Source organism: Adiantum capillus-veneris, chromosome 12 (genome assembly GCF_014529385.1).
Source record: "Adiantum capillus-veneris isolate H3 chromosome 12, ASM1452938v2, whole genome shotgun sequence".
Classification (NCBI taxonomy): domain Eukaryota; kingdom Viridiplantae; phylum Streptophyta; class Polypodiopsida; order Polypodiales; family Pteridaceae; genus Adiantum; species Adiantum capillus-veneris.
In genome coordinates this window covers 158,118,106-158,131,367 of record NC_140942.1, presented here as the reverse complement: position 1 = coordinate 158,131,367, position 13,262 = coordinate 158,118,106, and the positions used below count along the sequence as shown (strand labels likewise).

General features: G+C 42.1%; 1 protein-coding gene across 1 annotated transcript in view; it reads left to right on the top strand.

The window, feature by feature from the left end:
- The window catches only part of EMB2083 (AAA-type ATPase family protein), a 67,402-nt gene extending 58,994 nt beyond the window's left edge, over positions 1 to 8,408 (top strand). The window contains exons 8-11 of the mRNA XM_086525933.1: positions 6,623 to 6,701; positions 6,818 to 6,949; positions 7,182 to 7,238; positions 7,713 to 8,408. Of these exons, the coding sequence (XP_086382059.1) occupies positions 6,623 to 6,701; positions 6,818 to 6,949; positions 7,182 to 7,238; positions 7,713 to 7,919 (475 nt within the window). The 3' untranslated portion in view covers positions 7,920 to 8,408. The remainder of the gene's footprint in view (positions 1 to 6,622; positions 6,702 to 6,817; positions 6,950 to 7,181; positions 7,239 to 7,712) is intronic.
- Positions 8,409 to 13,262: the final 4,854 nt, after the last annotated feature.

The following is a 13,262-nucleotide window of genomic DNA, read 5'->3' as shown; positions in this document are numbered from 1 at the left end:
CCTTACAGATATTCCCTTTCACAGTGCTCCCGTCATTACTTTGAATGACGCACTAGGAATACTCTGTACTCGGATGTCTCCAGTGAGAAAACCCCTCACTTAAAATTCCAATAATTCATTTAGAATTATTTTTCATGTTGTTCCAAGCGAGAAAACCCTCTTAAGTTAAAATTCCAATAATTCATTTAGAATTATTTTTCATGTTATTCCAAGCGAGAAAACCCTCTCACTTATGAATCCAATAATTCATTTAGAATTATTTTTCTATTAGATAAAGCCAATTTAGCAAGAGTTTGTGATCATTGCACTCTCTCATTAAGAATGGAAGGCTCTCCCTTCCATAAGAACAAAAAAGGAACCTTGAGCAAAGTTCGGAGCACTCATCTTGAGCAAAGTTCAAACATTCATTCCGCTGCACCTTACGTTGGTATCAGAGCTTTGGCAGTGTTTTGTATCACTCAAGGAAAGAACCACAAGAACCACATAGTTTTTTTTGCTTGTTGAGGTCGCACGAACCCAAGTTCGCTTGGGCGTGTCGATTCCTAATCGTGTTTTTGAAGAGTGAGAGGAATCCCAGGAAAGAAGGGCTTGTCTAGCCTCCCCGTGTGCCTCTTTTCACTCATTGAGAGCGGACCGTGCACTTAGCGGCCGGCCAATCAACGTGAGGTGGGAAAAAGCAACCTTGGTGTGAGCGCAAGGCCGCGAAGGGGTGCGCCCGCGGAAAGGAGCAGAACTTGGGTGCAGAGAAGATCCTTCTCTAACACAGATTGCAAGCGAAAGAAGAACCCAAGAACCTAAAGAACCTCAAGACCCGCAAGAACCTCAAGACCCCCAAGAACCAAGACCCCCAAGAACCCAAGTTCCTCGTGAACTTAAGAACCCAAGACCACAAGAACCCACAAGAACCCACGACTTCAGTGGATGGTCATCACTCGAAGCGGAATGGATACTTCGCTTAGAGGTGATGAGCATGAGAGAGGCGAAGAATTTTTCCCACCAGGTTTTTCCGACCCTCCTCCTTTCCCATCTACGCCAAGGATTGCACTAACTCCTATGGAGGAGTTGGAACAGATGTTTATGGAAAGACGGTTAGAACGCGAAGAAAGAGAAGCAGAAAGAAAGGCCTACGAAGAACGAAGGGCAGCCATAGATCGTGAATACAAAGAAAGAACGGCAGCCGTAAGGCGTGAAGCACGATTGGAAGCCAAAGAAAGACATGCAGAATTTTATCGCGAGAACAAAGCAAGACAAGAGAAGGGCGACCAACACATGAAAGAGTTGTGGCGATTTTTTTCTATTGTGTAGGCGCAGTTTGCATAAGATCAGGAAAAGGCGACTCTCTTAGTCTCGTCTTCTCCAAAGCATGACACACAGGATTTGCATGATGATAAGCATGATGATTTGAATGACACTGATAAGCATGATGATTTGGACGATAATAATGAGCATGATGATTTGCATGATCTAGATGTGATTTCTCACAAGCACGATGATTTGCATGATCAAGATGTGATTTCTCACAAGCATGACGATTTGCATGAAGATGATGTGATTGTTTACAAGGATGATGTGTTAGTTGCTGCTTTTTCTAGCGAAGCTAACCTCGTTGCAGATTCGATCAATCACGAAGAACCGAGCTTGGCTCTCGAGCCTAGGTCCCTAGAGCCCCCTCAGGAAGAACCGGTCTTGGTTCTCGAGCCTAGGTCCAAAGAACCCTTACAAGAAGTACTATGTGTTCGAATGATTCGTCAGCATGCATTGTTCGAATGGTTCATTCGTGGTCGTTTCCTGTATTTTCGTCAGCGCCTTTATGTGATCCCTTTTCCTAGGCATGACATATTGTACGTTGAGCATGTTTCACTCATGAATGAGCACGAATGTATGCAGATTGTTCATGAAAAGCTGAAAAGTATGCATTCAAGGAAGTCACATTCCATGTCTCTTCCTTGGCACGACATAGTTGTAGAAAGAGCACATGACAGCATGAGCACCAAGCATGCGCATTTCCGTTGTGAATTGCCACAACTGATTGCTTTAGATCATAAGAGAAAGATTCGATCTCATTGTTTGCGTGTGTGGTGAACGGTTTGGCACTCCGTCTCCTTGTTCATCTACATTGCATGCACAGTCTTTTTTTAGGGAGACAAGATTTTTTCCAGTCACTTTACATGGAATAGGTATGTTCATGTTTTTGTGTTGGAAGTGGTTTCAAGAATTTTCAGCCATGGAGATTCTTGAAGAAGAAAGAAGCATGACTCTAGACGAAGTTGAAGCATTGAAGGAGCCACAGAAGACTTTGTGTCGTCTTCGGCGCGGCCCAAAGAAGCAAGCGTTGCAGACCTTTATGAAGTTCAAGTACCGCACGACCCACACATCAGAGTGGGCCGGCGAAGAGTCCCTTCCAGGATTCCGGATGCTATTGGCGATCTCCCTCGACGCCATACAGTTCGGTACCAGTACCTCACTTTGAAAAGGAGGGGATGTCATGTGACACATCCAACCCTATGTGTCCGTGGACAAGCTACAGCATAATCAAGGTTCAGTTCAATCAAGTCAGTCTAGAATAGGAAGTGATCTAGCACTTTTGTGAGTTTGTTTGCAGACCGTGCATGTCCAGACACTTAGATTAGATGCATATCCTCAGGTTGCACACAACATGACCATCAAATTCCAGTCAGATCTCATTAGTAGCATTTTTATGGTGCATAGGCCTATTTTTCCTATTTTTGACATTTTTTACTTATTATTTTTAAGAGACTTTTGTTGGAAACTAGGTAGGGCAATTTTGCTAAGTTTGTATATAAGCAAACCTAGCGTTAGCACTTTCTGACAGAAGAGGAAGCAGGAGCACTCGCTCAACAGACAACTTCTCAGCAAAATCCAAGAGGCCTAGCGTTTTCTGCATAAGTAGGACAACCCTAGCGCTTCTCATCTACAAGACCAGCCACGGCGATTTGTCTACAGCAGATCAGCCGGCGTCAACACAACACAGCAGATCAGCCTAGTGTTTTGCATTTGCAGGACATCCGGCGACAGCAGAAGACAATTGCAGCCCTAGCGTTTTTGGTTTGCATCACAACCTCAGTGTTTTTGCATATCATCGCGACGGAACATCAAGAACCACCAACGTTTTCAGTTTTCAGCCAATTGCGTTTTTGGACAGCAGATAGAAAGCATCAAATTTCAGCCACAACATCGGTCTCGTCATCCCCGTCGTCGACGTCGACCTAGCCTAGGTTTGCATTAGTCACATGCATCCACTTTGTACCAGTTTGTGCAATCAATAGTTGACCACTCTCGCCAACGAGAGTGGGGCCTTCGGAGGAGGGTTTTACAACGTCTCTGGTGTTGTATTCTCTTTTCTCTCTATCTCTCAGTCTCATACACTTTCTCGCACAGTGTCCATTCACTTGTTTGTGATCATTGCACTCTCTCAGTAAGAACGGAAGGCTCTCCCTTCCATAAGAACAAAAAAGGAACCTTGAGCACAGTTCGGAGCACTCATCTTGAGCAAAGTTCAAACATTCATTCCGTTGCACCTTACATTCATTCAGCAGAGAGTTCTTTTTATTGGCCTTTGCGCTTTGTAGTCCGTTTGTTTTGATCTGAAGATCCTTTGTGCGCTACGACACCTCTTTCCGCGTTTTCCTCGTGGGTTGTTACCACCGACAAGATTTTTTTGACGCCCATCGGTATCTGTTCCTTGCTGCTCTTTGATTCAGTCCAAAATTTTCTGGATAGCCAGCATCGTGAGAAGCTGCTGCAATTTTGCGAGTTGAACTCGTATTTGCTGAAGTTCTTCTTCAACGCTTCTTCCTTGTCTCGTCATGGCTCTTTCCGTTCCTTCCCGGAATCATCCATCTTTGCAGAGAAAGAGATGCTACCGAGCTCTGATACCACTGTCACAAATGGGAGCGTACGAATAATCAATAAGCTGAAATTAATCAGAATAGAGACAAGGGAGGAGATCGACACAATATTGGGGACCAAAAGATGGCTAGTCCTCCCCCCTTAAAGAGAATCTTTATTCAAGGAGAATCTTTTGACAAGCACAAGAACTAGAGAAGCCCTACCATTCTAGATCTTAGACTCGATGGTTGTTTCCTTCTCGTTAGGGAAATCCGAGAGACTAGCTCCCAATTCAGATACCTTTCTTGTATGTACTCAGAGCGTGAAGCTCTGCAGACTGTTGTGGATTCCATTTATGGAATCCCCGAGCGTAGGTCGAAGCCTCCTTGCTCCTTCTCCAAGATGGAGTACCTGCAAATACACAAACATGAAAGCAACGAACCGTAGAGTGTATGCACAAACATGACTTGTCGCTCCTAGTAGGGAAAAGCATTTTCTATGCTCCTGCTTCTCGCGATCACTTGGGACTCCTACACGGTAGAGTTTCCTTGTGCTAGTGTTGGCAAGATTGGTAGGAGAGAGGGTGCTAGTGTTGCTTTTATAGGCTCTGGAGGGCGGCAAGAATAGTCGGTGAAACTACTACAACAATAGCAGATGTAGATAGTGCTAGAATAGCTGGCGGCCGGTCACTCAATAAAAAAAAAAAGTGAACTTGTTTAAAAACTCAAACAAAAACTTTGTGAGCTGAAAACTGATGCTACACAATACTCCCCGGACGTCCCTGGATGCAACTTCATGTATAGATGCAATGTAGACATAGATTTCCTCGCACGAAAGCATTTGCTTTCCGGAGAGCACTTAATATTCCCTTTCCGATGCTCCCATCACCTATCCTGTGATGCATCGGGAATATGCATTCCCGGGTCTCTCCCTCCGAACTTACAGAACAACTCCTTCACGTTGTTTAATGTCACCCATCATGTGACACATCAGAGTTGTCCGTTCGTGATGGCTTTTATCAGTTTGAGTAGATCTACAGTTCCTAACTTTAACAGCTTTAGGTGTACACATTTAAATTTCCTAATTTCATTAAATAGAAATTACTCAAAAAATAAGAAAATAGTCCATTTAGCAACACATTCTTAGTAGCATGAGAGATACTTGAAAAGAATTTCGGGGGTATGAGAAAGAGGAGTAAAGAAAGCCTTAAAAAGGAACTATACAAACTAAAAATGGATTTTGGGAAAGGCATAGCAAATCTTGTCAACCACTTCAAGAGCATGATCACACAATTTACACATATAGAGTGTAGTGTGCTTGAAGAGGACAAGATTGCTGTTCTATTAGGTGCTTTACCTACTAGTTTTGACCATATTGTCACTATCATTGAAGAAAGAAACCCAACTCTTGACATTTAAGATATCATTAATTACCTACAATCTGAAGAGGAAGCAAAGGAGATTATCCATCAAGGGGAGGAGCATTAGTAGTTGCATCTAATAATAGTACAAAAGCATGCAGAGTAGGACATTTGGTCAAGGATTGTTTTATGGTAGCAACAATCATGTTTCTGGTAGCTATGAAAGCGACGACATTCTTTTTTGCCTTTACCTATGCAATGGATTCATGAGTGTTGATCTTGTATACATTGTTCGAGGGGAGGTGTTTTCAGTTTGTCTCTTGGATTAGAGACGTGTTGCTAGTTGGATTGGGGATGTTACTTTGTTTTGCTCTTGGGCTGGAGTGTGTTTTCATTGTATCACTGTTCATAGTCCAAACCCCAAGGGGAGGATTTTTAGGTTATGTTTGTTTTGGCCTCTGGTCTTGGTGTGTATCCCAGCTTGTCCCTAGTTGTTAGGGAGTCATGCGACTATCATGTGCTTAGTCCTAGCTATGCATATAAGAGGATAGGTGACTTGTATTTGGAGCAATATACAGCCCCCACACTTTGAGGGTCGACCCATGATTGTAGGGGTTGATTTGGAGGTGAGTTTGGACTGAGTTTGGACTCACATGCTCTATTACTACCTACTTTAACGCTATTTAAAGGTGCAATCATGTACTCACTTTGTTAGTTCATTAATCGAGTTTTCTTTGTGTCTACCTCTTTTTTGGTGCATGCTTTGATCAAGTGTGTGATTAGATGCTTATCTCCATTATGTTTAAGTGAGAATGCCTCTTTGCTCTAACCACCATAGCCTTCATGATTAAGATCCTCTAAGCTTTCCTAGACTTGCGGTGGCTCTGAAATAGCAGTGGCACATGCAACTTCTTGGTAGAACTTCAAGAGAGAAATTGTAATGGGAGAAGGCATATGTGGGCACTTTATACTGTTTCAAAGTCATAAAAAAAACTTCTTAGCCCTTGCATTGCAGGTTTATGTCAGGATGTGCTACATGAGTCGAAGATATTGTTGACTTGATGCGTGGTAGCACTTTAAAAGATAAATTGTAACATGAGGGCTTATTGTGGGCACTGTATACTGTTTCAAAGTCATCAATAAAAAATTCGTAGCCCTTGCATTGCAGTTTTAAGCTAGGATGTGCCACATGAGTCAAAGATATTGTTGACTTGATGTATGCTACACTCTAAAAAGTAATATGCACAGTAAGCATCTGCCATCTGCTATGATAATGAATTTTCAACACCTAGTTGCTTGAAAATTTGATCATGTGGTGTTCATGTTGTGAGACACTTGGAAGGCTTTTATAGTGTTCGACTTTTGAAGTTGCTATGAGTGCCTCTTTGGATTTAATATCTGTTTTCATGGCAGTCGGCAAGGGATGATGGATTATATGACGTTGCAACTGGCAACACGTGCTGCGGATGAGCTAGTTTTTGGTCGTGATCAGGTAAGGGAGTTTTTTTTTTTTTCCAGGTTATTGTATGCTGTTCTTATTTGCTATTTTAAATTTGAAGCGTGCTAGAAGACTGTCTTGAGCAGTGGTGTGCTATTCGCTTTTTGCAGATGTGTACAATATGGTCAGATCATTACAACAATGCTAGGAGGGTGGCCCGTTACTATGTTTTTTGTGGATTATCTGAACGTTCGGAAGTGTATGGCATGTTTCATTGCTGGTCAGAGCTGGAGCGCTATTATGTAAGTTGTTCAAGCGGTGTTTTGAAGCACTTTGCAAGTGCAAGCACCTTGACGAAAGCATTTGCGCGGTTGGTCTGAAATCAAGAGTGCAAGGCAATAATTGTTTTGTTGCTAGTCCCCTTCCACATTATGCAAAGAAAAAGGGGTTGTTCTTAAGGTTGCAAAGGCTTGGTTCTGCAAACCTTTACACATTTTTGCACTGAAATTTGACTATCATCATCTGGGTCTGCAGGAGGTTGACAGAGAGGCCAAAAGAATACTGGAGGCATGTTACAGTCGAGCACAAAAGGTCTCTCTCTCTCTCTCTCTCTCTCTCTCTCTCTCTCTCTCTCTCTCTCTCTCTCTCTATCGTCTGTGTGTGCATACGTGGGTGCCCGTCAGGCCATGTGGATTCCTCTGTGCCTGAGAGAAGAAAAGAAGAAGAGATTATTGGCTATAAGACAAATCTTTATACTAGGCTTCAATGTGTGTGTCCATCTTGGATACAAGGAAAATGCACAAATGACAGGTAATTGCACGTGCGTCTACTATGATATAAACTTGTGTGCGTGTCTCCATCTTGGATACAGGGAAAATGCACAAATGATAGGTAATGTGCATGTGCAGTCTGTACGATATAAACTTGTTGCTTAACGAAAGCCGTGGGCGCATGCATTCATGTTGGGGAAATCAGATACGAATGCATGTTGGAAGTCCATGCACTTGCCAGAGGAGCAGCTTTTTAGACAAGAAACTGATGCTTTTAATATCTATTTTGTAACAGATTGTGGAAAAGAATGAAGTGCTGATAAAGGAGTTGGCGGATCTCTTGATGGATGCCAAAGTTGTGAAGAAAGAGGATTTCTGGATACTGGCGGAGCAACACGGCAACTTTCTAGAGCTTCCCCCTCTACTTGTGGATATTCGCCGAAAGAAGCTAGAAGAGTTTAGAGAGCAAATGATTACGGAGAAAAGGGCAGTTTTGCCGTAACGATAAGACAAAAGAATCTAGGTACACAATTTTTGTAGCAGGAACGTAAACCCCACTTTGGATCGGGCGGAGCAACAGGCAGCTGAGAGTCGGTGTCGATAACTAGCATGTTTTTCTGAAGAGGGCAGTTGGGTGGCCCTTATTTCAGAAGATGGATGCAGACATGAGCAGGGTGCATATGTACTGTAGCCTGCTGATACAAGGGAACTTCTCATGGAAAACAGCTCAAATCATTGCCCCAATTAAGAGGGCTACTAGCTTTGGGGTGCTTGGAAGTGGTAGTTTGGAATAAGTTGTTTAGGTCTACAGAGTTCGTCCATTTATCCCAAACAGGGATGCAGATTGTAAACAAATGATGGTAATAGTCATGATTATGTTCATACAAGGTGTCTTCTAGCTGGCAAAAAGAAATTGAGTTCAGACCTTACATTTTTTGCCAAGAAGTCGCATCATTGTTTGACTAATGTAAACGGGGCGGTCATTTTTCAACTTCTATGGTCAAACCCCTTGCGGCCCCCGTGCGCGTGACACACCCTTGTGTGCTCCTTGTGTGTGTGTGTGTGTGTGTGTGAGAGAGAGAGAGAGAGAGAGAGAGAGAGAGAGAGAGATTTGGCAATATCTCCCTCTACCAGATGCCTAAAGAGCTCTGTACAAAAGCTTGTTTGGCAATATAACATGCTGAAATTTAGCTACACATGTCATGCACGAGTCCTCTCCTTTTTTAAACTACATGCCTTCTTCCCACTATCACCAAAATCTAATTCTCATGTCTTAGGATTATTCTAGCCATTTATATCAGCAATTTGCAATTTAAACATAGCTAAAATGGGACATTGAACACTACCAAATAGATGACTTTGCAAATAATAAACAACATCAAACATGTGACGATTAAGTGCAAGACTGAACATCTAGATTACCATCTCTTGGTTCATCATGTGTGTCCACAAGAAGATTTAGAAAGTTTCTCATGTAGGAAAACGGAGTTTGTTACAATGTTTTTCATACAATGCACAACATCATGAGCTTTTGCTCGAGAGGCACCACATACCTAGCTAGGTATGATTGGGGGCAGGGGACCGCCGGGCCCCCCTTTGGGCTGGGGATCCCTTGCCCCCAATCGTACCTAGCTGGGTATGCAGTGCCTCCCCTCATCGAAGCTCATGATGTTGAGGTAAGTTACAATGTGGGAATTTTTGTGAGAATTTGTCCAAAACTTCTTGTGACATGGAAAACATTCTCATGCACTTGAAATATTTGTTTTTAGCACCCGATTAAGGTTGGGTATGAGGTAAATAAATAATCTCTCATACTCATGTATCTATACTACAAGTGGCTTCCCTTGATGGCACCAAGCCAAAATCTCTCATACTTGTCTATGCTACAACATAGTTACCATGTTGATGCCACCAAGCCAAAAGTAAGATTGTTCACACGACATACATGCATGATACAACAAGGGCTCAAGATTTCCCATGTACTAAACACCCGTTCTTCATTTTGGAACACATTTTGCAAATTCTACGTTAGAAGGAGAGGTATCTACAATGGCCATAGTAGACTCTGCCCTTTCGCAAAACCAATTTTGGATAATCTCAATTACTTGATCATGGTTCTTGCATTATTTATATAAAACCGTTTCTTGTGAATACTTATCTATGTGAACAACACTTCTAAAATTGTGCTTGGCCATAGAAAATAAGGCTTAATTTGCAAAACACACAATGTTTTTGTTATGGAAAGATAAATCTTCTTGAAATAAGCAGATATTATTTTGTAGATACTATTTTGTTTCGCCAACTCTTGAAGATTCCTTTGACAAAACGATAAGTCACCCCCCCCCCCCCCCCCCCCCCCCCCCCCCCCAAAAAAAAAAAATAAAATCTATATGATCTCTTTGTAACTACTTGTGAAGGTAAGCAATTGAAGTCTCTTTTTCGACAATGTACACATTATCAAGGAAATACCATCACCCTTTGATCACCAAATTTGTGGATGATAGTACGCTTAGAAAGTAATGCAATCAAAGCATGGCCGTACCAATCTCTACCACTCCAAAGAATAACGTAGGACGATGTGGTGACGCATGCATTGGTTATTAGTATGCCAAAATTGGCATATTTATATGTAAGAAAAATAACTAGTGTGCATGTATGACCACACAAGAGACACAAATATTTCAAAAAGTAAATGGTTGCTTATTGACTATTTCCTTAGAAGAAGTACTAAAGTCTAGCATTGAACGTACAAAAACCTGTAGTTTCCACATCAATAGATAGGCTACGACATGAAATCAAGCAATGTATTCAAATTCAATCATCACATAATGAATACTAGTTCTACCCAATATCCTCATTAACATGCAAAAGCACATCATTGTTGCTTGTCATGTCTAGTAACTGCATCTTAAGTGAAAATTGCCTCCATTGACACAAAATACTTGTGCTCTAAAGCCCAGCACAAGCAAATTTAGAGGTGAATATCTTGCAAATTTAAGACCTAACATTTTGTCCTAGAAGGACAAACTCCATCTTCAACGCTATGTTTAGTGATATTGTGAGCTCAAGTGAAAAGCCTAATCACACCAAGAGACATAAGCTTTACTAAACACTAAATCTTATACTTAGTGGAGAACAAAAATTGAAGGGTGTTGGCAATCTTGTTTGAGAAGTCATGATGAAATCTGTAACAAAGAAAAGACACAAAAAGCATGCACCACTATCACAACATATTTCAAACTTCTGTAGCTTACAAAATTAGTATGCACTACAATGACGTCATACATACAATATATTGCCAACAAGAATACTTTATAGGGCCCCCCCATAGGCACTCTAAAGGTGCATTTAGAGGGATCTTTAAGTGTAGAAGGATAGATCCATACATTGTTAAAGGTGTAACGAAAAAGGGTGAATTGAGTGATGAATGTCTGAAACCGTGAGAAAACCTCCTCTTCGGAACAGGCAGCCAATAGATCTTGGATCTTTCGCGATAGATCTCGTTGTACTCAAGATTCTGGCGCGTATTGCCCATCAAATGGGCACAGTAACACATCGCAAGCAATGCCACACCGAGAGGGTGTGCACATGGCAAGGGAGGGGAAGTGCTAGCAAGGGAGAGAGAGATCGCAGGTGGAAAAGCCAAAGAGAGAGAGGGATCGTTGGCGGATAGAAAATGCTAGAGAGAGGGTCAAGTTGCATACAAAGAAAATGCTAGAGAGAGAGAGAGAGAGAGAGAGAGAGAGAGAGAGAGAGAGAGAGAGTGAGTGCCCAAATGCTGAAGCTTTGCAATGATTACAACACATGCCAAAAGTACAAGGAGGTGGGTTGCATACATAGGCAATTCCCAAAATTGCCCTACCTACTGCAAAACCCCACGATCCAGATAAATGACTAAAAATGCTATTAAATATGTAACTCACTAAAAGTGACTTGACACACATATTTAGTAGCAGAATTGTAGAGCACTTGATACTCTGGCCCCGGGAAACCCTAGGAACGAGGATCCGACCTCATGCCAATCTACTGGGTGACCAACAACGTGGAGATACTGGAGCTACCGCCGGACACGAATCTGAACTCTAATACCCCCTCTCAGCTCCTGGATAGAAAACAAGTCCAAGGGGCTAGCATGAGAGGATAATTTCGCATGTGGAAGAGGTTTGGTAAAGATGTCAGCAAGGTTATCCGAAGTAGGGATGTACTCTAGTCGAATAGAGCAATCCTTAATCTCCTCACGAATAAAATGGTATTGTATCTCTATATGCTTGGTTCGGGCATGGAACACCGGGTTCCTCGCAATGTCAGAGTACATGATGGTCGTCTCATGGGAAAATCCCATCTCCAAAAGTAGCCTCCAAATCGACACTACCTCACATGTAGCACTACAAAGAGCTCATCACTCTGCCTCTATGGAAGATAAGGCAACAATAGGATGTTTCTTGCTGCTCCATGAAAGTGCTCCTGATCCAAAAGAAAAGGTGTAACCTATAGTCGACTTTCTTGCACCTTGATCTCCACCCCAATCTCAGTTCATGATCTGAGTTTTGGGTTGCATCTGGCCTTTTGTGCCGTGGGCTCTATAAGCTCACTTTGTATGACAAGTTTTGAACAAAATTTTGCAAATGCAGTTGCAGATTCGTGTGCTGTTTCAGATGCAAAACTTTGGCATGCACGTTTTGGGCATCTGAATTTTGCCAGTTTGCTGCATTTGCAAAAATCTGATATGGCTGCTTCTTTGCCGCCTCTTGAAGCACTTGTCAAACATGTTTGTGAAGGCTATATTTTGGGTAAAATGCAGCGTTCTAAGTTTCCAAAGGATGGTTCAGTTAGGGCCACATGTAGGTTGCACCTTGTGCATAGTGATGTTTGTGGGCCCATGCAAACTCCGTCCTTGGGCAATTACCTGTACTTCACTCCGTGACATTCATTGATGATTACTCCAGGCATGCATGGGTATTTCCGCATAAAGCAAAGTCCGAAGTTTTTATGCGCTTCAAAAAATTTCTGGCTATGGCTGAAAATGTCTTGGAATGTACTATGGGCACCCTCCATTCTGATCGAGGGGGGGAGTATATGTCTCACGAATTTAATGCATTTCTGGCTAGTTGTGGGATAGAACACCAATATACAGTGCCTTATACCCCTCAGCAAAATGGTATTGCTGAGAGGAAAAACAGGTTACTTACGAAAATGGCACGATGTATGGTCAAAAGTCAAGCTTTGCCGCATTCTGTTTGGCTTGAGCCATCATGTGTGCCACTTATATACTTAATAGGTGTCCTACAAAAGCTTTGCAGTCTATTACTCCATATGAAGCATGGCATGATAGAAAGCCTTCTGTTGAGCACATGCGTGTTTTTGGCTATTTGGCAAAAGCTTTGGTGCCACAAACACAATGCAGATAATGCTGTCAAATGTATTTTTATTGGTTATAGTGCTGAAAGCAAAGGTTACAGGTTGTATCATCCGCAAAAAAAGCGTATTCTGGTTTCACAGGATGTAGTGTTTGTGGAAAATTTTGTTCAGCCCTTGTTGTCATGTACCAGAGATAGTGGTCTTGATTGCTTTTTGGATATTCTTGGCAAAGATATCCCATGGCTTGGGGCTTATCACATCCACATCCTTATGTAGCGGCCATGCATCTTATGCATCAGATTGTTATGCTTTGGCTGTGTCTAGCTTACATGATGTTGAGGAACCTCTCTCTTTTGATGAAGCACAAAATTCAAAAAAAATTTGGATGACTGCGATGCAATCAGAATATGATGTACTTATAGAAAATGACACATGGACTTTACGTGATTTGCCTTATGACAAAAAGGCCATTGGTATGAAGTGGGTT